Genomic DNA, 24,429 nt, shown 5'->3' with positions numbered 1-24,429 from the left:
GCCTGTCACTTCCCCTCCCGATAGAGAGGGTCACCGATTGGATGCAATCGGAAAGAAATTTTCGTCTATGGCTTCAACTTCAGCCCGTGCTGCGAATGCTCTCGCAATTTTGGGTCGTTTCGACCGACAAATGTGGTCAGACATGTCCATCTTCCTTGCGCAGCTTCCTGAGTCATCCAAAGTGGAAGCGCTCCAGGTCCTTCAAGATGGTCAAAGGGCTTCAGAGGAGATTATAGACTGTGCTGTGGATGTGGCGAATACTGCATTCCGTATCCTTGCCAGTGCGGCGGCGCTCCGGCGCCAGGGATGGTTAAAGTCTACTTCTTTCAGGCAAGAGGTCCAGTCAATGATAATTGACATGCCGTATGATGGCGAATCTTTGTTCGGTTCCCAAATCGATGCTTCTTTGGAGACCATAAAGAAGGATACCGACACGGCGAAGTCGCTTGGGTCCTTACAATTTAAGAAGCAGCCCTTTCGTGCAGCACGGGGGCGGGGCACCTCGTCCAATTTTACCAGAGGAGGACAGTCTCAGTACCGCCAGTACAATCAAGGAAACCAACGGTACTCGAATCCACAATCTGCTCGTCAACAACAATCCAGACCCTATAGAGGGAAGTCCAATTATAGAGGTGCCAACAACACCAACAAACGACAATGACTTGCCAGTTCAGCAGGATGTTGGAGGTCGAATCTCGCAGTTCTACTCTCAGTGGTCTCAAATAACATCGGACCAATGGGTGTTGGACATTGTGCGCAAGGGTCACGCCTTGGAATTCACAGAGTTTCCTCCTCCATCTCCGCCTTCGGGTCCGCCACCTCCCCATCTAGAAGAACTACAACATCAAGTTCAACTATTATTAGCAAAGGGTGCAGTCGAAGTGGTTCCTGTATCACAGCGGGAGAAAGGCTTCTATTCGAGGTTTTTCCTCATTCTAAAGAAGACGGGGGAGTGGCGTCCCATTATGGATCTGAGGTATCTCAACCTCTTCCTGAAACAACAGTCCTTCCGCATGTTAACATTGTCAGAAGTCTTGCGGTTTCTCTGCAGCGGCGATTTTTTGACTACAATAGACCTGCAAGACGCCTATTTTCATGTACCAATCATTCCTCAACATCGAAAGTACTTGAGGTTCAAAGTAGGACGCAACCACTATCAGTTCAAAGTCCTACCGTTTGGCCTCAGATCAGCTCCCCGTGTGTTCACGAAGGTTCTGGCTCCGGTCATGGCTTACCTGCGTCTTCAGGGAGTCCAGATATTTCCTTACCTGGACGATTGTCTATTGAAATCCCAATCCGCAAGTCAGCTGCATCACGACACACGCTTGTGTCTCACCCTCTTCAATTCCCTAGGGTTGACCATCAATGTAAAGAAGTCACATTTCACACCTCTACGAAACAGGACATTCCTCGGAGCTGTTATAGACACGGACGTGTCAAAAGCGTTCATCTCCCCCGAGCGGAGACAGAAGATAGTTCATCTGGTCTCCACCATCAGATCAAGAAAGTCAGTTTCAGTGCGAATGTTAAAGTCATTTCTGGGGATGGCATCATCTTGTATCGCACTGATCCCGAATTGCAGGTTACGTACCCGTCCTATTCAGGAGGAATTGGACCTACAATGGCGACAGGTGTCGGGGTCGTTCAACGACCAGGTGACAGTCACAGCTGGCATGAAGACAAGTCTACTCTGGTGGGAGCGACGGACCAATCTGAACCAAGGGGTCTCTTTCCTTATCCAGACTCCAGATCTGACATTGACCACGGATGCGTCCATGGACGGATGGGGAGCCCATCTCCTGGACCTTTCCATCAAAGGAAAGTGGACGGCGACTCAGAAAACCTGGCATATCAACAGGCTGGAATTGCTGGCGATCTTCCTAGCGCTGAAGGCCTTCTTACCAGTGGTGCACGGAGAATCGGTGCTGGTTCAAACAGACAACACCACCAGCATGCACTACATGAACAAACAGGGAGGCACGAAATCTCAGCCCCTGTCTTGTCTTGCTCAAAGGATTTGGGAATGGGCGCTTCGTCACCACATTTCTTTGACAGCAGTCCATTTGCCGGGAGCGTCAAACATATTAGCAGATTCCCTAAGCAGGTCTGCGTCATCCACTCACGAATGGGAGTTACACCAGCCGACTCTGGACCTCGTGTTCCACCAATGGGGTCATCCCAAGATGGACCTATTTGCAACGCCAGTGAATCGAAAATGCCAGGCTTTCGCCAGTTGGCATCCACATCCGGAATCCAGCGGCAATGCCCTACTCATGGATTGGACCGGCCTATTTGCATATGCGTTTCCACCACTCCCACTGGTACCAAGGACGTTATGGAAGATGCGCAGGCAACCCTGCCGCTTGATTTTAATCGCCCCACGTTGGCCCAGACAGCGTGCTTTTCAGAACTCCTTCTAATGTCCCAATGCAAACCAATTCGCCTCCATCCACGTCCGGACCTTCTGACAATGGACGGCGGACAAGTGTGTCACCCAGACCCGTCAACGCTTCAATTATGGGCATGGAACCTGAATTCATGGAGTTTGCCTCTTTAAGTATACCTCAGGACTGTAGAGACATTCTAGCGTCAGCTAGAGCTCCATCAACAATCAAAACATATAGGTTAAAGTGGAAACGCTTCTGTCATTGGTGCGCAGCATCCAACGTACATCCTATCAGTTCCACTCCAGAACAACTGTTACCGTTCTTCTTAAGTCTTGCTCACTCTGGTCTTTCACATGCCACATTGAGAGTCTTTTTGGCGGCCATCTCACGCTACCGTCATGATGGCTCTACGTCTCTCTGTTCATCCAGAATCATCAGACAGTTCTTTAAAGGACTTTTCAGGAAGTTCCCTCCGTTAAGGCGCCCTCCTCCAGCTTGGCACCTCAACGAGGTGTTATCACAACTTATGAAACCTCCATTTGAGCCAATTCATCGTTCAAACCTCAAGTTTTTGACCTGGAAAGTGGCTTTGCTATTAGCTTTGACTTCGTCTCGTCGTGTAAGTGACTTGCACGCTTTCACCATCAAACCTCCATATTTGCAATTCAAACCTGATGGAGTGTCACTTCGTACCAATCCTTCTTTTCTTCCAAAAGTACCTACTGACTTCCATTTGAACGAGCCAGTTTTCTTAAAGACTTTTTTCCCGGATCCTAAATCCCCTGCGGAACAGCGACTACATTCTTTAGACATCAAACGGTGTCTGAAATTCTACATTTCTAGGACAGCCCCTTTTCGTAAATCCAATCAGCTATTTATAGCATATGGACTACTGCGCAAAGGACACTCAGTGACTAAACAGACAATAACACGATGGCTTTCTTCAGCCATATCGTTTTGCCATCAGCAGGCTGGCAGGCCTTTACCTACTCCAGTGAGAGCACATTCTACGAGAGCGATGGCGTCGTCCATCGCATTGTTTGCCGGAGTGCCTCTACACCAGATTTGTCGTGCAGCGACATGGTCCAGCAGGCACACCTTTACCAGACATTATTGTTTGGATGCTGTCAACGAGGCGGATACCGCAGTGGGGCAAGCAGTGCTTCGTCATCTTTTCAAATAAGGTGAGCCTCTTTTCCCTCCTCCATTCTTGAGATTGCCTTGCTTTTATGCTATATATTGTACTTCTATTGTTTGGAAATATTGCAATCTCAGCTCTAGGAGGTTACTGCTATCTATTCTATTCAAGCATGTGAATCTATGAAAGACACCCCTAATACTGGAGAAGAACAATTGTTACTTACCTGTAAACAGGTGGTTCTCCAGTATTGGTGTCTTTCATAGATTCACATGCGACCCACCCATCCTCCCCTCAGAGGCTCTTTTCTCCTCATGCGCTATTATTACTAGTGCTACGAAAATCTGAGGGCTTGAGCTTCTGAGGAGAAGGTTCTAGAGGGTGCTTGGGCCTGATTGGCTGCAGTTTGGACTAACATAATGACACTGATATGTTACAAATGAGTTTTTTCTCTCTAATGCATTCCTATGTAGTAACCTTTGTAAAGGTTTTTCAGTACATATTTTATCAGTTTTACTACTTATATGATACTTTATATATATATATATTTATTAGCATTATTGCTATTTTATTTACCGTGGGACTCCCACTTCGACGACGGGGAATATTCAAGCATGTGAATCTATGAAAGACACCAATACTGGAGAACCACCTGTTTACAGGTAAGTAACAATTGTTCGTCTCTGGGCATTTTTCTTCCCCCAAATATTGTTAGGTGCAGTAGGTTATGGTCGCTAACCTCTTTCTGTTCTATCTTAAATTCCCGTACATGGGGGAAATTCCAGGCTTGTAGAAACATGTAGTCGATTGGGCAGTTCTGTAAGCCTATTTTAAAGGTCTTCCCTGCTGGACAATCTGTCTTCATTCTACCATTCAGACATAGGAGAACCCTGCCTCCTAGGACGTGTACTAATTCTGATTCCTGTTTCGAAATCTCCCCTACTGGAAAGCTAGCAGGATTTATTCCATACACCTCTAACAGTTCTCTATTCCAGAGGTCAGCCTTCTTTGGATTTAATTTGTGGTTAAAATCCCCCATTATTATCAATATATCTGATGCATATTTTTCTAGTATGATGTCAACATCCTCCTTAAAAAACCTCATCTCATTTTCATACTCTGCTCCGTTATCCCACTGCATATATACATTCATCACAGTCAGCATTTTGTATTTCATTTCCACTGTCAATAGTTCTATTCTACATGATTGAACCCATTTACATTTCATTTTCAACGGAGTTACTTCTCTCAGCACTTTTGTTGATATTAGTGTCATCTATCCCCCCGAAGGGCGACCAAAGCTTTTTTTCTTGGCTGGGCGATTTAATTGTAGATATTCCTCGATGATTGGGGTTTAGTTGCATGTCCAGATCTCTTGTAGGCAGGCAATGTCCACTTTATTTACTATTTCCTTTATATATTCTCACTTTAGCTCATTGCCTAGCCCATTCACATTCCAAGTTATGAGACCTAGACTTTGCGGCACCCCCCGTCCTATTCTACCTCACTTAAGCCACCCTCTTCTACCTCTTCCTCCGTATAACTCTCGTTAGGGTCTCCCACAGGGCTACTACCTAGAGACCAATTTTCCCATGAGGCTTCATTTCCTGTATTATCTATTACAATATTCAAGCAACTACGGTTTCCTTCATTTTCTCTATATAAATTCACTTGTCTCCTCACTAGACCTGCATGATATTTTAGGAAGATATTTGTAGGGGTTTTTACTTCCCTCTCTAGAATTATCCTTATTCCCTGTTGGTTTATCTCCCTAGTGGCTTTCAGGATTGGCATTTTTACCAGGTCTGAGTGAAGTGACACTTTTGTTATTTCTTTACCATTCCTATTCTCTACAAAACCAATTTGCCGAAGGTCATTAGTGCTGATCCCACTCAGGCTACAACATTTGGCGAAGGCGGTCAAGATCTGTGTCCTATTTAGGGGGTTCATATTTCTTTCTGACTTTCCCCTTTTCCCTACCTGTATCTGATCCAAATATACCCATTTATTGTTATCCATCTCTTGTACTGTCTTGGGAAATTCATATTTATGCTGTCTGGCCTTTGTTCTCCCTGACTGCCACCCTTTACTTCCCGCACCGGATAGTGCCTGTACCTGTGGGCTATCAACTCTGTGGCCACTTTTGAGTTGTCCTGATGCTATCCTTACATTCTGCTTCACAGTACGAGATGTTGTGGGTTTCTCCTTTCCCTCCTTACTTCTCCAATTTTTCCTTGCTCTATCGGGGTCCTTGTTGTTTTAACCTCTGATTGCAAGGGTCTATTCGGTGCGAAGATCGGGGCTGATGCATTTAGTCCTGACTGTGCCTCCCCCTCAATTTTCTTCCCTTTTCTCTTTGCCGTTGGGTTAGATGCTCGCTTCTTTCCAACCCTATTCCTGGTGGGGGCCACTGTATACACCCCACGCCTTTTTATCAGCATTGGGCGTCTGGAGATATATACGTTATCTAATGCCTCTGCAGATTCGTTTGATATACTTTGTTCTGTGGGGTGAGGTGTCCCTGCAAGGTTTACCACGGTTGCCTCTACCGGATCATTCTCTACACGTTCATCAATGGGCGGTGCTGTAACTATTGGCCTTAACATATTTGGCATTTGGCTCTTTATCTCCACTAGTTCCTCTTCAATCTTTTTTAAGTACAATTTCTGAGTTTTCATCACTCCATTATTTGAAAGTGTTGCTTCTAGGATTCCTCCTTGTAATATCTTCTGTAACATCAGTATTAGGTCCACCAAAGACGTTGTGGGCGTTACAGAGAGCTCCGAGTCCTGTGTGTTGTTTCTTTCTGAGTTTGCAGGGTGACCTGTTCTTGTAGCGTCTTGCTGCGATTGAGATTTTTGGGCATTATGGTGCTGCAGGGGTTGGTCTGGCGCGCCTCCCCAGACGTAGCTCTGGCTCTGACTTTCGTTTTCCCTTAACCCTTCATTTCCCGATGATTGTAGCGAGAACATTTTTGGGGATGATGAGAGACGAGGCGCTGATATGTGGAGATTTTGGCTCAAGAGCGTCAGGTTTATCGATATGGGGTCCTCCCTTCCTTCTTCTATGTCAAGAGGTTCTTCTTCGGGGTGTTCTCCCGTATCCTTACTTATCTGGTTCACAACTGCTGCCCCTGTCTTTTCTCCACCCTCCACGCCATATTCCTCCACGTCTCCCTCGAGTTCCAGGTTTATTACTGGCTCTATAGTTTGTAGTGTTTCCCTACAAAGTACTTTATAGATTTGGACGCTGCCATGTTATCTTTCTGTTTGGAAGTTGTTTGAATACACCCCCTTTTAGCCTGCTGGGCGATTTTGGTTGCTCTTTTGACTTTTCTTTTCTTGCGTCGCCCCTTGCTGTTGTCCATAATGGAGGCCTGGCTTTCCTGACTCTCATCCAGTGATATTGAGCCCTCCAATAGTTTACTCTTCTCTGGGCCATCATCTGTGCGCAATTTTTGCCCTCTTTTCGGTGCCATTTCTTAGGTTTTTATTACCTAATCTGTAGTGCTGCTGTTAATAGTTTCTCTATTTTTGTTTAAAATTAACTTATTATTTTAAAAAGTACGTAAATTCTTTCACTTACCTCTGTTGTGCCTTGTATCCGCCAGCCTGCCTTGCCGCACTTGTTGTCCTCTCTTGCGGTGACTCCCCGGCTTTTCCCTATACTTGCTCTCCTTGTACTATGCAAGTTTTGTGGCCGGGATACTAGTATCACACCTTCAATCCTTGGCTCCTTGCTCATTCAGGTGCCTCAGGTGTTATCTTAATTTCGGTCCGTTGGCCGCTTCTACCAAGTAGTCCAGAATCTGCCTGCCCCCCCCCCCTACTACTGACCCGCTGTCGGCGTGCCTCTGCTCTCTCCTGGTAGCGCCGTTTTCCGTGCTGGCACCCCCTCTGTTTTACTTCCACGGGGTGGGGGGTTGAGGGAAAGCCGGTGTCTTCACTTTACCGGCTTGTGACCAGCGTTCTGCGGCGTTCTGCGGACCTGCAGCCCTGCACGGCCCCGCGCTCCGCGCTTCGTGAATTGCGCGTCCCGCGTGGCTGGGGGGCTAGCAAGAGTCTAAGGGGGGGTCTGCGGTTGTAGACTTCAGCGTCCTCAGCGTCTGCGGTGTTCGCAGCACTCCGTAGGCAGCGCGCTGCGCTCCGCACTCGATTCTTCGGTCTGGCTGCGGCTGTGACAAGGCGTGGCTAGGCAACAACAGAGCTATTCAGCACATGTACTCCCTCACAGCATCAAAACCTCACACACAGTCACCACCACTCACACAGTTTCATTCAGATAGTTAGCCTGCACCTTTACCTCATGTTGATAGCCTGAAAACCTGGACTGGAAGTGGCCCTTCTGGGCCTATGCTAGACACCCCTGTCTATGGTTAACCTATAAATGTAAAGAAAAGTAAGATTTGTGCACACTACGAATGGCGCAGAGACATGACACAAGGCTGCAGATCACAAAGCTGAGGACGGAGTTAATTACTCAATGACAACTAGACTGGAGGCATTCATCCCACAGTCAGGAATATAATGCCACAGCTGTGTCGGTGCCTGGACATCAAACTGTTAAGTAAAGGAATAAACCCCACAACTGTGGGCTCGGTGTATCCTCCGAGGCTCATGGCCGTAACAATTACTCCTTAAAGTGGTGTTAGGGCAGATATGTAAAGGATGCCCGGGGGGCCTCAGCGCGCGCTGCTGCGTAGAAAGCCAATGGAATAAGTGGAGCACGCAGTCACTTAACCAGATTGATGCTGCGCTTGGGACACGGGTGGGCTGGGGCAGGTAGAGACCGTAGTGGGCAGGGTCGGATTGGCAAGGCGGGCATTCGGGAATGGGCCGAAGGGCCGGTGCCTCAGTGGGCCGTTTTTTTTCTCCCCTGTCCCAGTCCACAGAGAGTGGACTAGGAAAGGGGAGAAAAAAAAACGGCCCACAGAGTGCACGGAGACAGAGACGTAGAAAATGAAATCAGCCTCGCTGTGCGGCCGGACGATTGTCAGCTGTGTGGCTTCCTTCACCCCTACCCTGCCAAGCAATCAAGCCGAGGCTGGGCTGGGGAGGGGTGATTGCTGGCAATAATCGGCCTCCCTGGGGGCCAGGTGTTTCACAGGCCTTTGAGCCATTTGCACCTCGGCCCCCCTGGGGCCCTTGCAGCCCAGAAACGGTGTTAGTCTTAACACTTCGCCCACAGCCCTTCACATTCAGGGCATAGTGGGCGAGAAAGAATGGGTCTTGCTGTGGGGGCCTGGTGATGTTTGGAATTTTTTTGTTTTACTTATTTATTTATGCGATTTTATATAGCGCGGACCTTACCCGAAGGTGTCAGAGGCTTCACACTAGGAACAGCAATAATACATGAGGAGAAAATTATAAGTGGACAAATTACAAAAGCAAACGTTAAGTTACATGAATCAAAAGTGACAATAGTGAGCAACCAAAATACAAGAGGAGCAAACGAGGAAAAAGAGATATGTGTGCAGGAGGAAAAAGAGATATGTGTGCAGGTTACAAAAGCGTACAAAATACAAGTAGAGGTATAATACTGAAATTAATGGCAGACACTCCAGCACAAGAACAAACGTTACGTAGGCAATGGTGGCACTTTGCAAGTATCTAAAGCAAACAAAAGTGAGAGGTAGCAAACAGTGTGTTACAAGAGAAAAGTGACGTGTGCAAGTTAGAAAAGGGTACCATACACAGGTACAAGGGTAATACTACAGTAAATGGTAAACACTCAAACTGCCAGATCACGCTGGGAAGGCAGTTCCCATGCACCAGCTTCACCTCAGCCTCCCCCCTGGCTACCTGGCTACCTTGGATGACCCAGAAAGCTGTGTTATGTGCTCCCCTGCCAGGACATTTTCCCAAGGCCTGGAGGGTTGATTAATTTACTAATTGCAGGGGCCTTACCTCTGTTCATGTGATCCTGAGCTGAAGGTCTGGGGAGGGCTAAGTAGGTTAGTAATAGCAGGGGCTTTGCTGATTTTCAGGTGCTCCTGTGCTGGAGGGCTGGAATAATTTTGTGACAAAAAGGGGCCTTGCTATTTTTTTCAGTTGCTCAGCATGTAGGCCATTGTCACCTTGGCCCTGTGTTGTGTGCAAGAACAGTATCCTCCCACTTTCATTCCTATCTGTGCAAATGGTGTTTCATGAAAGGGCACGCCCCTTGAATGTGGGACACGCCCCTTGAATGTGGGCCACGCCCCTTAAATATGGGCCACGCCTCTTGAATGTGGGCCACTTTTTTCGTCAGTGCCCGGGCCGAATTGTGATCCCAATCCGACCCTGGTAGTGGGCACGATGATGGGCGGACCACCTGCCTGCCCCACAATCGCCTGCCCAGCTGAATGGTGATCAGTGCCAAGCAGTGGGGGCAGTGGCTTTCTTAGCAGTTCGCACGGTGTAACCCCTTTCATCGCATGCCACATGTGCTTATAAAATAGACGCAATCATTAATAAACATTCCAGTTACACCTTCTGCCTCCAGAAGAGAATCAATAATCCCCTCTCCTCCCCCAGATTAGTGCCTGATTCACCCCCTGGCCCCGCTGCTCGCAGACAGGTGGCGGGAGGTGCACTCTCGGGGGTCAGGTTGTACATACATTATATTTCCTCTTCCTGCTTCTCATGACGTAGCAGGGTCAGCCCCGGTCACACACCTGCAGCGTGAGTGACTGCTCAGGGTCTGATTGGGACCTGCACTTTCAGTCACTGACAGTCGCGGGGCGTCCAAAACCCCAAACAGCCCTGAGGAATGTACCTGAGCCCCCCTGAATCATGCACCAGCGGCTCCTCGGGGCTTCACTCGCTCACTCCCTCCATCCTGATGGCTGTCTCTGTTTCCACAGCACTCTCTGCATCTGCACTGTCCCCGGGGCCCCGAGCCTGTCCTTTCCGGGTGTCTCCTTAGAGTCCTTGGCCAAGAAGTTCCCGCGCTCAAAGAGGAAAAACATAAAACACTGCGGCACTCGGTGCCGGTGAGCACCGGCCCATTTAAAGCTCTGCCTTAAATCACCCTAATCTGGAAAGTGACGGATAACCTTCCCCGGGCTTCAGTGCGCCCACTGCGCCACCCTCTCTACCCCCTCGCCCTATAAGAGTGTTTTCCTTTATCGACTTAATGGTTTCACCAAAGATGTGTCTGTGTTCACTTCACCTGTTAGAGACCCAAGAGAGTGGAACACATTGTAGAAGAAGGCGCAGCGACCGAGCAGGCTTTAACCCACAGCAGCTATCAGTAGGTTTGAGAACAGACTGACGTGTACTTACCTCCAGAGGGCCCACCCTCGGCTCCATCCCGCACCACCAGCCGCCGCTGGGAGGCCTCTGTTCATTCTCCAGGATCTGAACACATCCTTATGGGTGCGGTGTTTACCTGCAAAGAAAGATTAAAGGTGCTGATAGTGCCTTGTTCATGTACCAGAACAACTAAACAGGGTCCTGACTCCTAACTCAGCAAGGCTGAGCCTAAATTAACAAGAAAAACAACACGAGAGCCAATGCTGAGACAAAGTTAGCCCACAAAACTGGGGGGAACAATAGGGGTTTGAAAAAAGCAAAACCACCTGCTTGATTTCTTTTAGCAATATATCAAGATTTATTCTCTTTCAAGTTATTTTTTGCTTTGTTTTTTATGAGTGCAAGGGGAAGCAAACAGTTTCATATATACAATAAATACAAAAGTACAAAACATGAATATTTCAGTCATTCAATCAAGCATGGCCGTCCAGTCATACACAAACATTCATACACAAAACAACATCATCAGTGAACAAAAAGAAACAAGAAAATCCAAATGGAACCACGTATTGGTCAAACATAAATTGGAGAGAATCCCTCTGGATAATGCAGATTTTTCAGTCCTTTAAGTGTATTTACACGGGGAGAGTCGTTCTCACAACAAACTCGGAGATGTTCTGTCTTTAAAACAGCAACTAAAGACCAAATACGGGGGTAGAGTGGTTGACGCGTTTCGAACCCCACTTATTAGGGGGGGTTCTCCTCAGGACCAAATGGTTCTGCAAAAATAATAAAAAAGGGTGCTTAGGGGGGAGTGTTCAGACACGATTAAAATAGAGAGACTCAAAACCCAGTGGGAACCACATCCTACCTTAGCCAATGGACCAAAGAGTCATCAATATTCAAAAAGCGGCAGATCAAGATGGTAGAAAGTAGAATGCTCACAGTGGCTAGAATCAAAAAGAAATGCGTGTGCGGTTTTAGTATAAAGCATTCGCTATGACTCATTCAAACTTTGTTTCCCTGAGCGAGGCTCCTACCTGCGCTTCATCCGGCTCAAGGCTTGCCGGAAAGTCCCTGCTTGTCCTTCGTTCTGGAGGAACGATGTTCAATTTTCTGAAAAAAGGACGAAGGGGGGCATAAGTCAAAGTGGTAAATTTACGCGGGGTTATCTAGCTGTCGCGTTGTTCTCTAGCTGTCGCGTCAGCCTGGGGACGTACCGATGGATAACAGGCGTCTGTCCTTGTTTCCAGTATGCGAGTAACGGAGAATTCGCTGCCGGTTGGAAGGACAACTTCCTGTTAAATAGCCCCATGTCATTATGGGACTTGTAGTTTTTGGATTCCGCCGGGAACTATAAATTGGAAGAATGCCAAAAGGTATCTAGACTGAGCCCAAATTGGCGAATAGATTTAGCTGGGATTTCTGTAAATTTCAGCAATCTCATTTAGGCCTTTGGACGCTGTGTTAAATTTCATAATGAGTAAAGCCTCACGTTGGGACAATCTCGCGTCCACGTCTCCTCCTCTCGGATCCTTCTCGATTTTTGAGAGTACTGTCCATTTCAGGTCAGATTGCTCATGTTTCATCCTGGACCAATGGTTGACCAGTGGGGCATTTTCCACCCCTTTCCTGATCCTAGATTTGTGCTGGGTGATCCTGTTTCGGACTTCCTGTGTAGTTTTCCCAATATACACCAAAGGGCACGGGCACACAATGGCGTAAACTACATTTTTGCTTTTGCAATTTGTAAACGTTTCATGTTTCCAATAGATGTTATTAATACTGAAAACAGATTCTTCAATTGTTTCATTGCAGCAAGTGCAAGTACCGCACGTGTGGTGGCCCTTGGTTGGTGGAAGTCCGAATAGGCTTTGCAAAGTTGGTGCCTTAATAGTAGGGAGGGCAGCTCTGATTACATGATTGGCTATGCTCTTTTCTTTTTTGTAAGCGAACAAAGGGGGGGACACAAAGTCCTCATGGAGATCTTTGAGTAAATGCCAATTAGATAGGATCAGTTTTTTGTATGGGTTGGCTGCTGGGCAGAATGTGGTAACGCAGACAAGTCTTTTGAGATCTTTCTTGACTTTCTTTTCCAATAGGGTTTCTCTAAGAGTCCACCAGGCTCTTTTGAGGGAGTTCCTCAAAAGTTTTTTGGGGTAACCCCTTTGTATGAGACGTTCTTTCAGCTCGCCAGCATGTTTGAAGTATTCTTCCTTATTTGAACAGTTACGACGAATTCGTAAGAATTGTCCATAAGGAAGGTTTTGTTTCAAATTGCGCGGATGGTTGCTGGTGTAATGTAACGCCTTATTTCTATCAGATGGTTTTCGAAATAGGGTAGTTGTAAGTCCCTGTTTAGTAGATTCCACTTTAACGTCCAAAAATGTTATGGACTCATTGGAAGCTGTAGCTGAAAATTGAATATCCATGGTTCTTGAGTTTAGCCATTCGATGAATTGATTCAATTCTTCCTGGTTGCCAGTCCAGGTCAGGAACACGTCGTCAATATACCGCATATAGTTGGTGATGCGGGAACTGTAAGGATTGTTTTTGTATATGAATTTCTCTTCATATAATCCCATAAACATTATGGCCAGCTCTGGAGCAAAGGGGCAGCCCATAGCTACCCCTTTGGTTTGGAAGAAAAACTCAGAGTCGAATGTGAAGAAATTCTTCTGTAGTGCAAATCGGGATAAATCCAGTATGAATTCAGTGGGGACCCTTACTGGTCTTTCTCGACTATTCAAGAAAAAAGTCATGGTTTCCAGAGCCTGATCTTGTGGTATTTGTGTGTACAACGACACTACGTCAAGGGTAACCAATAACTGGGTTCTACGATCGAAGGTAGTGTTGGCTAGTCGATTTAGAAATGAGGTGGTGTCTTGCAAATGGGCTGGAATCATATCGATAAAAGGTTTTAGGAAAAAATCGATATATTTAGCCACCGGTTCAAAGAGAGAGTCGCAACCCGATATTATGGGGCGGCCTGGTGGATTACGCTCATCTTTGTGCAATTTTGGAAGGGCATAAAATACCGGAGTACGAGGGTTCTTATTCTGTTTCTCTTGTTAATTTAGGCTCAGCCTTGCTGAGTTAGGAGTCAGGACCCTGTTTAGTTGTCTACAGAGCTCACCGTCTACAGAGCTCACCGTCTACGGAGCTCACCGTCTACGGAGCTCACCGTCTACGGAGCTCACCTACAGAGCTCATCGTCTACAGAGCTCATCGTCTACAGAGCTCATTGTCTACGGAGCTCACCGTCTACGGAGCTCACCGTCTACGGAGCTCACAGTCTACGGAGCTCACCGTCTACGGAGCTCACCGTCAGATGACGAAGCACTGCTTGCCCCACTGCGGTATCCGCTTCGTTGACAGCTTCCAAACAATAATGTCTGGTAAAGGTGTGCCTGCTGGACCATGTCGCTGCTCGACAAATCTGGTGTAGAGGCACCCCAGCAAACAACGCAGTGGACGATGCCATCGCTCTTGTAGAATGTGCCTTAACTGGACTCGGTAAAGGCCTGTCAGCCTGCTAATGACAAAATGATATGGCTGCAGAGAGCCATCGTGCCACTGTCTGTTTAGTCACTGAATGCCCTTTTCGCAACAGTCCATATGCTATAAATAGCTGATCAGATTTACGGAAAGGGGCTGCTCTGGAAATGTAGAATTTTAGACAACGTTTTATGTCTAAAGAATGTGCTCGTCCTAGCTGTATATTTCCATAGGCAACAAACAGTTGATCGAATTTGATAATGACAGAGGTCCTTGCAAATAGAAATTTAAAACATCTTCTGATGTCAAGAGTATGTAAATGCCCTCTCCGCAAGGGATTGTGGATTAGGAAAAACGTCTTTAAGATTACTGGTTCTTTCAGGTGAAAATCCGAAGGCACCTTTAGGCATACCCCTTGTACGTAGCACTACAGAATTGGGCGTGAATCGTAAGAAAGGTGAATTGACAATGAGAGCTTGAACATCACAGACTCTTCTAGATGAAGTTAATGCTAACAAAGAGAAAAAACGTTGCATGTTAGGAAATTGAAATACATCCTACAAATTGGCTCAAATGGGTGGCGCATGAGCTGCGCTAATACTACATTATAATGCCATGATGGAGGCGGACGACGTACAGGAGGAAACATTCTGAGTAGTCCCTTAACACCTTGGCTGCTAGGTGTTTTCCCCTCCTGTGCTGCAGGACCCCACTTTCCCATTGTTCATGACGAGCTCAGCTCGTCATCAGCACAGCTCAACCGTGCATCATGACGAGCTGAGCTCGTCATCAGCATCGAAAGGGTTAAAGAACTGTTGTATTCTGGAAGAATAAAGAGAGATGGACCCATCCTGACGTTACCTTGAAATGGCTGCCAAAAAGACCTTCAACGTTGTATGAGATAAGCCTGATCTTGCCAGGTGCAAGAAAAAAGGTAATATCTGGTCTGGCGTTGCAAGAAATGGGTAAACCCCAGCAGATTAACACCAAATGCAGATTATTATTTATGTATTTATTTATTTTTAAAGACTGTATGTCTTTAGTAGGTGCTCTCGCGTAAGCCAGTACCTCTTTACAATCTGCCGAGATAGTCAGATGAGCTAATACAAGGTGCTCAGACACCAAGCTGCTAATTTTAGAGAAGCCGGATCTGATGGCAAATTTGACCATTCTGAATGGAGAGGAGATTTGGAATTGGTCGAAACTGTATTGGATCGTACTCTGAGAGGAGAAGAAGTTCGGTGAATCAGTATTGGCGAGGCCACCTGTGGGCGATGGGAATCAAACGATACGGCTCTTTGTTCATCTGACGGAGAATTCTCGGAACCAACGGTACCGGAGAAAAGGCGTAAGCATATATTTGAGACCAGTTTATCGAAAACGCTTTCCCCTGCGAGTCCCTGTGGGGATGCCAGCTTGCAAAGAAACAGGCATATGCTGTTCTTTTTTTCTTTTTTTTTTGTCGTAAAGAGGTCCATTCGATCCGTCGTTGGCTGATGCAGTTCCTATTCGTGGGTGGACACCTGTTGACCTGCTGAGGGTGTCCGCCAGCACATTTGCAACTCCCGGCACATGAACAGCCAAGAGTTTGATCCTGTGCCATATTGCCCAAGCCCATATCTCTTGGGCTTTCTGAGATAGAAGAACCAACCTCGTTCTTCCTTGTTTGTGCAAGTAAGGTATTGTCTGTGCAAACGAATACTGTGGCTCCTTGAATGATAACACGAAAGGATTTGAGGGCTAAGAAGATAGCACCTAGCTCTAGCCGATTGATGTGCTAAGCCTTTTGTTGAGGGTTCCCATTCCCTGCTGAACCTTCAGCCCTTGAGATATGCTCCTCAACCCTCGAAGGGATGCGTCTGTGGTGATTGTGTAATTTGGCACTTCTGGAAGGAATAACGTACACCCCTTCTACAAATTTCTTACTTGGACCCACCAACAAAAAGGGGGGGGCCTCTTGCATCCGAGGATTGATTTGAATGAGATCTACAAAGGAACTGGAGACCTGAAACCAACGTAGAAGAACCACCAAGTGGGAGATGCAAGCCCGTTGTTCGTGCGAGATAAACACCCTTGCTAGGTTGGTATTGATTGATGATCCGAGAAATTTTGATATCGGAGCTAGTACTAGTTGTGACTTGTCATGATTTATTGAAAATCAGGTCTTGAAACAGTGACTGACAAGTTTGGGTGTGCTGGACTGATTGTAAATAAGAGCGAGCCCTTATTATACAGTTGTCTCAGGAATGAGAAATTTGTATGCCTTGCAGACGTAGATAGGCTGCCACTGGTGCCAGGATGTACTTAAAGACACTTGAAACGGACCTAAATCCAAGAGGTAGGACCTTTATTGAATAAGTTCTGTACCTATTGTAAAGCGTAGCCACTTCCTATGCTTAGGAAGGATTGGCACATGAAAATAGACATCCTGGAGGTTGAGAGTAGTTATAAACTCGTTCTGGCATAAGAACTTAGGATTTTGTTGAGGGACAACATTTGTAAAGTTTGCGCAAAGATCTAAAATCATGCAACACTTTCCTCATTTGCTTGTTGATGAGGAACTGAGAGTAAACCCTAACGCTGTTGGAGATTCGGAACCACTCCGACGGTCCCTGTTTGTATCCATATAGACACTTGTGAAAACGACACCCGTAGATGAGAAGGAGGAGGTCCCTTTGGAGGTGTAGAAAGAGGGAAATTAGACAAATTCTAAAGTGTGCCCTTGGGCATGACGTTTAAAAACCCAACGGTCCTCTGTCACCTTTGACCAAGTGGAGTAAAAGTGAGATATTAGATCTCTGACGTTTTTGGAGGGAACAAAGGTGTGTTCCCGGTAATCCATTGTTTCTTAGAAGAGTTTGCCTAGGTTGTACGATGATAGTCTAGGTAGGACCTGTTGGTACTGTGCCTATGTGACTGCGTTTGATTTGAGTAACGCAATTGATTTTGATTGTAGGAGCCAATACTGGAGGGAACTCCCTTGAAACAAAGGACGTGGAGCTACGTCCTCGGCACCACGAAAAGGCTGCGATTCTAAATCCGTATCTGTATCTGTGTCCTTTAAGATGGTCTGCATTGCCTCATCAACATGCTGGCCAGAAGGGCTCCTCAATCAAAAGAACAAGTGAAGTATAGAAGTCTGAACCTCCTTGCGAAAGACGTAGCATTGAAGCAAAATTGTCTTTCCCAGACTGCCCCTATAGCGAGCTGTGGAACACCTGTACACGCAATGTCCGCTTCACAGTGTATCATTTCTGATGCACTTCTCTCTCGCTCTCACTCCTGCAGGATCTTCAAAGCGTGAGGCTTGGAGGATTCTGGAATAAGTGCTACTGGCGCCAACATGTCAGAGCACATATGGTGGCATACTTGCCCAACTGGCTTGCAAGATAATCGCTGTGCCGCCTGAATAATGACTGAGGCAGGGTAGGCTGAATAGTGGGGAGCTGCACATTTCTTGTCGAGGCGCGAAAAAACCGCCGGCACAGAGTTTGACCTCTGCATGAGTCTAACACCTTCTTGCTAAATAAAGTCTATGATAGGAACCAATATTCACCGGAGGTGAATGCAATAGAGCTCCAGTTTTTAGAGGAAGATATAAAGGCAGGAGTAAAAAGCCACCACGCCATCACGTGGATGTAGCAGAAAGCGGCAGTCGACGAGATAAATCGTCTACCAAAACACATTGTGCATAAAAGACAACCGTGTGTGAAACCAACTGTCGACGGGCTCAACCGTCGACGATTCCAATAGTTGACAGGGTCAACCGTCAACGAAGCCAACTGGCGTCGAGGCTGAATGTTGACGGAGCTCACCGTCTACGGAGCTCACCGTCTATGGAGCTCACCGTCAACAGAGCTCACCGTCAACAGAGCTCACCGTCAACAGAGCTCACCGTCAACAGAGCTCACCGTCTACAGAGCTCACCGTCAACAGAGCTCACCGTCTACAGAGCTCACCGTCTACAGAGCTCACCGTCTACAGAGCTCACCGTCTACAGAGCTCACCGTCTACGGAGCTCACCGTCTACGGAGCTCACCGTCTACGGAGCTCACCGTCTACGGAGCTCACCGTCTACGGAGCTCACCGTCTACGGAGCTCACCGTCTACGGAGCTCATCGTCTACGGAGCTCACCGTCTACGGAGCTCACCGTCTACGGAGCTCACCGTCTACGGAGCTCACAGTCTACGGAGCTCACCGTCTACGGAGCTCACCGTCTACGGAGCTCACCGTCTACGGAGCTCACCGTCTACGGAGCTCACCGTCTACGGAGCTCATCGTCTACGGAGCTCACCGTCTACGGAGCTCACCTACAGAGCTCACCGTCTACGGAGCTCACCGTCTAAGGAGCTCATCGTCTACGGAGCTCACCGTCGACGGAGCTCACCGCCGACGGAGCTCACTGTCGACGAGCCTGTCGTCTACGGGGCCCACCGTCGACGAGCTCACCGTCGACGAGCCTACCGTCGACAAGCCTATCGTCAACGAGCCTACCGTCGACGAGCCTACCGTCGACGAGCCTACCGTCGACGAGCCTACCGTCGACGAGCCTACCGTCGACGAGCCACCGTCGACGAGCCACCGTCGACGAGCCTACCGTCGACGAGCTCACCGTCGACGAGCCTACCGTCGACGAGCTCACCGTTCAAGCATGTGAATCTATGAAAGACACCAATACTGGAGAACCACCTGTTTACAGGTAAGTAACAATTGTTCTTACGCCATTGTGTGCCCGTGCCCTTTGGTGTATATTGGGAAAACTACACAGGAAGTCCGAAACAGGATCACCCAGCACAAATCTAGGATCAGGAAAGGGGTGGAAAATGCCCCACTGGTCAACCATTGGTCCAGGATGAAACATGAGCAATCTGACCTGAAATGGACAGTACTCTCAAAAATCGAGAAGGATCCGAGAGGAGGAGACGTGGACGCGAGATTGTCCCAACGTGAGGCTTTACTCATTATGAAATTTAACACAGCGTCCAAAGGCCTAAATGAGATTGCTGAAATTTACAGAAATCCCAGCTAAATCTATTCGCCAATTTGGGCTCAGTCTAGATACCTTTTGGCATTCTTCCAATTTATAGTTCCCGGCGGAATCCAAAAACTACAAGTCCCATAATGACAGGGGGCTATTTAACAGGAAGTTGTCCTTCCAACCGGCAGCGAATTCTCCGTTACTCGCATACTGGAAACAAGGACAGACGCCTGTTATCCATCGGTACGTCCCCAGGCTGACGCGACAGCTAGAGAACAACGCGACAGCTAGATAACCCCGCGTAAATTTACCACTTTGACTTATGCCCCCCTTCGTCCTTTTTTCAGAAAATTGAACATCGTTCCTCCAGAACGAAGGACAAGCAGGGACTTTCCGGCAAGCCTTGAGCCGGATGAAGCGCAGGTAGGAGCCTCGCTCAGGGAAACAAAGTTTGAATGAGTCATAGCGAATGCTTTATACTAAAACCGCACACGCATTTCTTTTTGATTCTAGCCACTGTGAGCATTCTACTTTCTACCATCTTGATCTGCCGCTTTTTGAATATTGATGACTCTTTGGTCCATTGGCTAAGGTAGGATGTGGTTCCCACTGGGTTTTGAGTCTCTCTATTTTAATCGTGTCTGAACACTCCCCCCTAAGCACCCTTTTTTATTATTTTTGCAGAACCATTTGGTCCTGAGGAGAACCCCCCTAATAAGTGGGGTTCGAAACGCGTCGACCACTCTACCCCCGTATTTGGTCTTTAGTTGCTGTTTTAAAGACAGAACATCTCCGAGTTTGTTGTGAGAACGACTCTCCCCGTGTAAATACACTTAAAGGACTGAAAAATCTGCATTATCCAGAGGGATTCTCTCCAATTTATGTTTGACCAATACGTGGTTCCATTTGGATTTTCTTGTTTCTTTTTGTTCACTGATGATGTTGTTTTGTGTATGAATGTTTGTGTATGACTGGACGGCCATGCTTGATTGAATGACTGAAATATTCATGTTTTGTACTTTTGTATTTATTGTATATATGAAACTGTTTGCTTCCCCTTGCACTCATAAAAAACAAAGCAAAAAATAACTTGAAAGAGAATAAATCTTGATATATTGCTAAAAGAAATCAAGCAGGTGGTTTTGCTTTTTTCAAACCCCTATTGTTCCCCCCAGTTTTGTGGGCTAACTTTGTCTCAGCATTGGCTCTCGTGTTGTTTTTCTTGTTCATGTACCAGAGCATCACCGGGTGCGGAATCTGCCTCTCGTCATTCAGTGTGTGTGGAGACGGGCTCTTTGTGCGTAGCGCTGGTGTCTGGTGGGATGTGTTGTTTACCTGCAGAGTGAGGGGGAAGGTGCAATTGCCTTGTTCATGTATCAGAGCTCCAGGGTGTGTGGAATCTGCCTCACATCCTTCAGAGCCGGTGGACTGTGTGTGGAGACAGGTGTTCTTTGCGCTAATGATAGGTGGGGTGAGCCTCCCTGGTGAGATACTTGTAATGGAAGCTGATACCGCACTCACGAAATTCACTTTAACTCGCACAATATTAGGATTTCGGGTTTTGAAACACTGGAAACAAACACTGTTTTCACAGAATCTCTGAATTATGCTCATTTTCTTTTGTCATGTGGGTTCCGTTGGTGCGGAATGAAAATAATGATTTTTAAATTTACAAAACACACTCTGGTATTGCCGAAAACTCTTTATTTTAAAATACAAAGATGGTCCTCAGGGGCCAGTTCTGAATACACAAATGTCTTGTACCAGACCAGTGACATCTGCTGCATGTACATATGAGGGTCACATAAGGAGTCTGGCCCCTGTGGGGAGCCCAGCAGCAGAGAGAATTACCCGTTGGTCTGTTTAATAACTGGAGGCAAAGACATGAGAGGCTGGGAGCCCCCACTGCCCCCAGGATACACTAGGAGCCATGACATGAACTGACCTCTGGTCTCTGCTTCTCTCTTTCAGCTGCGGTGACCCTGGATCCGGACACTGCTCATCGGAGGCTCATCCTGTCCGAGGACGGAAGGAGCGTGAGGCGCGGAGACAGAGCCCAGGGTCGGCCCGACACGCCCCAGAGATTCGATCCTGTGGTCAATGTCCTCGGGAGAGAGAGGCTGAGCTCCGGGAGGCATTACTGGGAGGTGGAGGTGGGGGACAAGACGGCCTGGGACCTGGGGGTGTGTGACGAGGCTGTGAGTAGGAAGGGGGAGTTCTTTATATCGCCTAAGTATGGGGTCTGGGCAGTGTATCTCAGAGATGGTGAATATAAAGCTCTCACCTCCCCTCCCACCCTCCTGACCCCCCGTGCGCCCCCCAGGGCTGTGGGTTTCTTCCTGGACTATGAGGTGGGCAGGCTCTCGGTGTACAATGTGGATGACCGGTCTCTGCTCTTCACCTTCTCTGGGGCCTCCTTCCCCCCCATCCTGCGTCCCTACTTCAGTCCAGGACTCAACGAGGGAGGGAGGAATGCGGGGGCGCTGCGGGTCCTGCCGGTGACAGGGCGGGAGTGAAGAGACTGACAGCAGCGCCGGTGAGAGAGGCGTGGGAGTGACATGTAACGTCACTGACGCTGGTTAAAGCAGCCGAGTATGATGTAATTTGATATGAGATATTAAAGACATTATGTGAAGTAAATTATACTTTACTCTCACCAGGTAAAGGTCTTCTTAATAAAGTACATTTGATTCCTCATTATCCAGTGGTCCCTCGCAGTTTTCTTCCATCACTCTTCCTTTATTTCTGGAGGTGAGGAGAAGCAGGACCGGCTTCAGGATTCGGGATCTGGGAGGCCAGGAAGAAGCACGGATGCTCCATGAAGAGGACAGGATTGCCCTGCATCTCCCAGGTGCTAGAGAGCCGGGTCTGGACATGCAGTCCAGGAGCAGCATTCTCTCCTCACTGTCTGGGTGATGCCTCCTGGTTTTACTCTGTATTTCTGGGTGTTTGAATCTATGTGCTGTATCCCTTCTGACTTCTTACCCTCACCACCCTTTCACTCTCTGTCCCACACTCCATGCCCTCTGCTTCGCACCTCCCTCATGCCCGCCTCACCCTCTGCTTCCTCCACCTCTTCTCTCTCCACCTCAACCTTTTATTTCTCTGCCTCACGCACTTTCTCCCCACCTCATCCACCTTTCTCCTCGCCATGGCCTCCACTCTCTCCTGCCTCACCATCTCTTTCCACCTTACCTCTCTCTTGCTCCACCTTGCCATCCTCTCACTGTGTATCGCCCTTTTCTTGCTCCACCTCACCCTTCTCTACCCGTCTCACCCTTCTCTCTCTTTACCACACCATACTCTCTCGCCACCTCACCCTTCTCTACCAGCCTCACCCTACTCTACCTGCCTGAACCTTCTCTACCCTTCTCTCTCTTCACCTCACCCTGCTCTCTTCAGCTCACCCTGCTCTACCCACCTCACCCTTCTCTACCCACCTCACCCTTATCTACCCACCTCACCCTTCTCTACCCGCCTCACCCTTCTCTCCCCCCATCTCAGCCTTCTCTCTCTTCAACTCACCCTTCTCTACAAACCTCAGATTTCACTACCCGCCTCACCCTTCTCGACCTGTTTCAACCATAGCTCTCTCCACCTCACCCTTCTCTGTCCACCTCAACCTTCCCTCTCTTCATCCCACCCTTCTCTACCATCCTCACTCTTCTCTACCCGCTTCACCCTTCTCTACCCACCTCAAACTTCTCTCTCCACCTCGCCCTTCTATCTCTCCACCTCACCCTTCTCTCATTTCACCTCTCCCTTTTATGCCCTCCTCACTCTTCTCTACCCGCTTCACCCTTCTCTACCCGCCTCAAGCTTCCCTCTCTCCACCTCACCCATTTTGCTCCATCTCACCCTTCTCTCTCTCTACCTCATCCTTCTCTCTCTCCATCTCACCCTTCTCTACCCGCCTCACCCTATTCTGTCTCTCCACCTCACCCTTCTCTACCCACCTCAACCTTCTCTACCCAACTCACTCTTCACTACCCGCATCACCCTTCTCTCTCTTCAGCTCACCCTTCTCTACCCGCCTCACCCTTCCCTACCCATCTCACCCCACTCTCTCCACCTCAACCTTCTTTTTCTTCACATCACCCTTCTCTACCCACCTCACCCTTCTCTCTCTCTCCCTCTCTCCACCTCAACTTTCTCTACCCATCTCACTCTTCTCTACCCGCATTGCCCTTCTCTCTCTCCACCTCGCCCTTCCCTGCCTGCCTCACCCTTCTCTCTCTCCACCTTACCCTTCTCTCTCTCCACATCACCCTTCTCTACCCACCTCATCTTTCTCTCTCTCCACCTAACACTTCTCTACCCACCAAAACCTTCTCTAGCTGTCTCACCCTTCTCTATCTACTTCACCATTCTCTACCCGCCTCACCCATCTCTACCCTCCTCACCCTTCTCTCTCTCCACTTCAACCTTCTCTCTCTCAACTTCACCCTTCTCTACCCGCCTCATCCTTCTCTCTCAACACCTCCCCTTTTCGCTCCACCTCACGCTTCTCTCTCTCCACCCCACCCTTCTCTACCCACTTCACCCTTCTCTACCCAGCTCACCCTCTTCTCTCTCTCCACCTCACCCTTCTCTAACCACGTCACCACTCTCTAACGGCCGCACACTTTTCTCTCCAACTCACCCTTCTTTCTCTCCACCTCACACTTCTCTACCTCACCCTTCTCGACCCACCTCAACCTTCTCTACCCATCACACTCTTTTCTACCCGCCTCACCCTTCCCTTCTCTCACTCCACCTCCCCCTTCTCTACCCGCCTCACCGTTTTCTCTCTTCACCTCACATTTCTCTCACTTCAGCGTACCCATCTCTACCCGCCTCACCCTTCTTTACCCGTCTCACCCCTCTCTCTCCGCCTGAACCTTCTCTCTCTTGACCTCACACTTCTCAACCCACCTCACGTTTCGCTACCCGCCTCACCCTTCTCTACCTGTCTCACCTTTCTCTCTCTTCACCCTTCTCTCTCTCCACCTCACCCATCTCTAGCCACCACAACCTTCTCTACCTGCCTCACCCTTCTCTACCTACCTCACCATTCTCTACTCGCCTCACCCTTCTCTCTCTCCACTTCACCCTTCTATCTCTCCATTTCACCCTTCTCTACCCGCCTCATCCTTCTCTCTCTTCACCTCAGCCTTCTCTCTCTTGAGCTCACCCTTCGCTACCCGCCTCAC

General features: G+C 48.1%; 1 protein-coding gene across 5 annotated transcripts in view; it reads left to right on the top strand.

The window, feature by feature from the left end:
- Nucleotides 1–21,753, top strand: part of LOC147717698 (E3 ubiquitin-protein ligase TRIM39-like) — a 660,302-nt gene extending 638,549 nt beyond the window's left edge. For all 5 annotated transcript variants that reach the window (XM_086924485.1, XM_086924487.1, XM_086924484.1 and 2 more), the window contains one exon: nucleotides 21,209–21,753. In XM_086924485.1, the coding sequence (XP_086780611.1) occupies nucleotides 21,209–21,753 (545 nt within the window). The remainder of the gene's footprint in view (nucleotides 1–21,208) is intronic.
- Nucleotides 21,754–24,429: the final 2,676 nt, after the last annotated feature.

Source organism: Lissotriton vulgaris, chromosome 5, assembly GCF_964263255.1.
Source record: "Lissotriton vulgaris chromosome 5, aLisVul1.2, whole genome shotgun sequence".
Taxonomy (NCBI): Eukaryota; Metazoa; Chordata; class Amphibia; order Caudata; family Salamandridae; genus Lissotriton; species Lissotriton vulgaris.
The sequence above is the reverse complement of the archived record's forward strand: the minus strand, read 5'-3'. Positions and strand labels throughout refer to the sequence as shown.